Source organism: Colobus angolensis, unplaced genomic scaffold, assembly GCF_000951035.1.
Source record: "Colobus angolensis palliatus isolate OR3802 unplaced genomic scaffold, Cang.pa_1.0 Scaffold54, whole genome shotgun sequence".
In the NCBI taxonomy this organism is placed as follows: domain Eukaryota; kingdom Metazoa; phylum Chordata; class Mammalia; order Primates; family Cercopithecidae; genus Colobus; species Colobus angolensis.
The window spans coordinates 1,247,800-1,249,092 of NW_012118932.1; the positions used below are offsets into that span (position 1 = coordinate 1,247,800).

Genomic DNA, 1,293 nt, shown 5'->3' on the forward strand with positions numbered 1-1,293 from the left:
GGCGCAGGCTCGGGCTCTGGGGCCGGGGGCCGGCTGCCCAGCCGGGTGCTGGAGTTGGTGTTCTCTTACCTGGAGCTGTCCGAGCTGCGGAGCTGCGCCCTGGTGTGCAAGCACTGGTACCGCTGCCTGCACGGCGATGAGAACAGCGAGGTGTGGCGGAGCCTGTGCGCCCGCAGCCTGGCAGAAGAGGCTCTGCGCACGGACATCCTCTGCAACCTGCCCAGCTACAAGGCCAAGGTGAGAGAGCCCCGGGCCACACCGCTGCCCCCAGTCCCGCTCCCCGGCGTCGTTCCCGGTGTTTCTCATCCAAGCTTCTGAGTCAGACGCGTCGCCTCACCAGCCCGCCTTTCCACGGCTCCAGTCAGTACCTTCCTCACCTCCCCCCAACATAAAGATTCTCTTTTCTTTGGATCGAAGTTCTGCTCCTTAAGCCACCCCACTTCCGTGATCCACTTTTAAACAACTAGGTAGTTTGCATCACTCATTCAACTTTTGACAGCTTTCCCCGTTAAAGACAGACCACCACTCTTGTACCTTTTAACGCCCTCATCCTAATTTTCTCCCTGGTCTCCAAATAGACTTCATTATATTAAATAATCCCCGTTACTTTAACAGGGGCTTAGTTTCTAAGTTTCTAGTTTGCTTTCACTCCACGTTTATCTCATCTTTTCCAAACTCTGATTTTTAACCTTTTTTTTCATTATTTTCCCCCAAGTTCTCTTTAGTTCCCTCCACTATATTTGAGGCTCACAAGTGGGTGTAGTCCTAGTCATCCTGCTCACTTAAAGATACAGGCCTTTATAGAACATCCACGAGCACCACTTAACACAGCGCTGTGTCCTCCTGTTGTTGGCTGTTTCCGTGCTAACTTTTTAGTAGTTCCACATGGACGGCGTGTCTCTCTTCTTCCGTTTGTCATCTAAGGTGTTGATTACAGTTTCGCTGCGTCCTTTTTTTTCTCCTAGATTCTTGTGCATATTCCGCCCGCCTTCATATACAAAATAAAAATGTCAAGAACAGGTTGTGGTAGGGCTGAAAGAATTCTCAGGCCATATAAACAAAGGGTCTTGGCCTTGGGTTCAGCTTAATGGTTAACAGCTGTTCAGTATAGCAGTCAACCAAGATCATATAAGAAGATAAAGTCTGATTGCAATGCAGTAAACATAATAAATGCATTAGTAACTAAAAGGGTAACATCTTTTTTTTTTTTTTTTTTTGAGACAGAGTGTAATGGCCTGATCTCGGCTCACTGCAACCTCTGCCTCCCGGGTTCAAGCGATTCTCCTGCCTCAG

At 48.9% G+C, this 1,293-nt stretch overlaps 1 protein-coding gene across 1 annotated transcript in view; it reads left to right on the forward strand.

Annotated features, from left to right (window-relative positions):
- FBXO45 (F-box protein 45) overlaps positions 1-1,293 on the forward strand; it is a 20,601-nt gene that overhangs the window by 3,015 nt on the left and 16,293 nt on the right. The window contains exon 3 of the mRNA XM_011961252.1: positions 4-237. Within this exon, the coding sequence (XP_011816642.1) occupies positions 4-237 (234 nt within the window). The remainder of the gene's footprint in view (positions 1-3; positions 238-1,293) is intronic.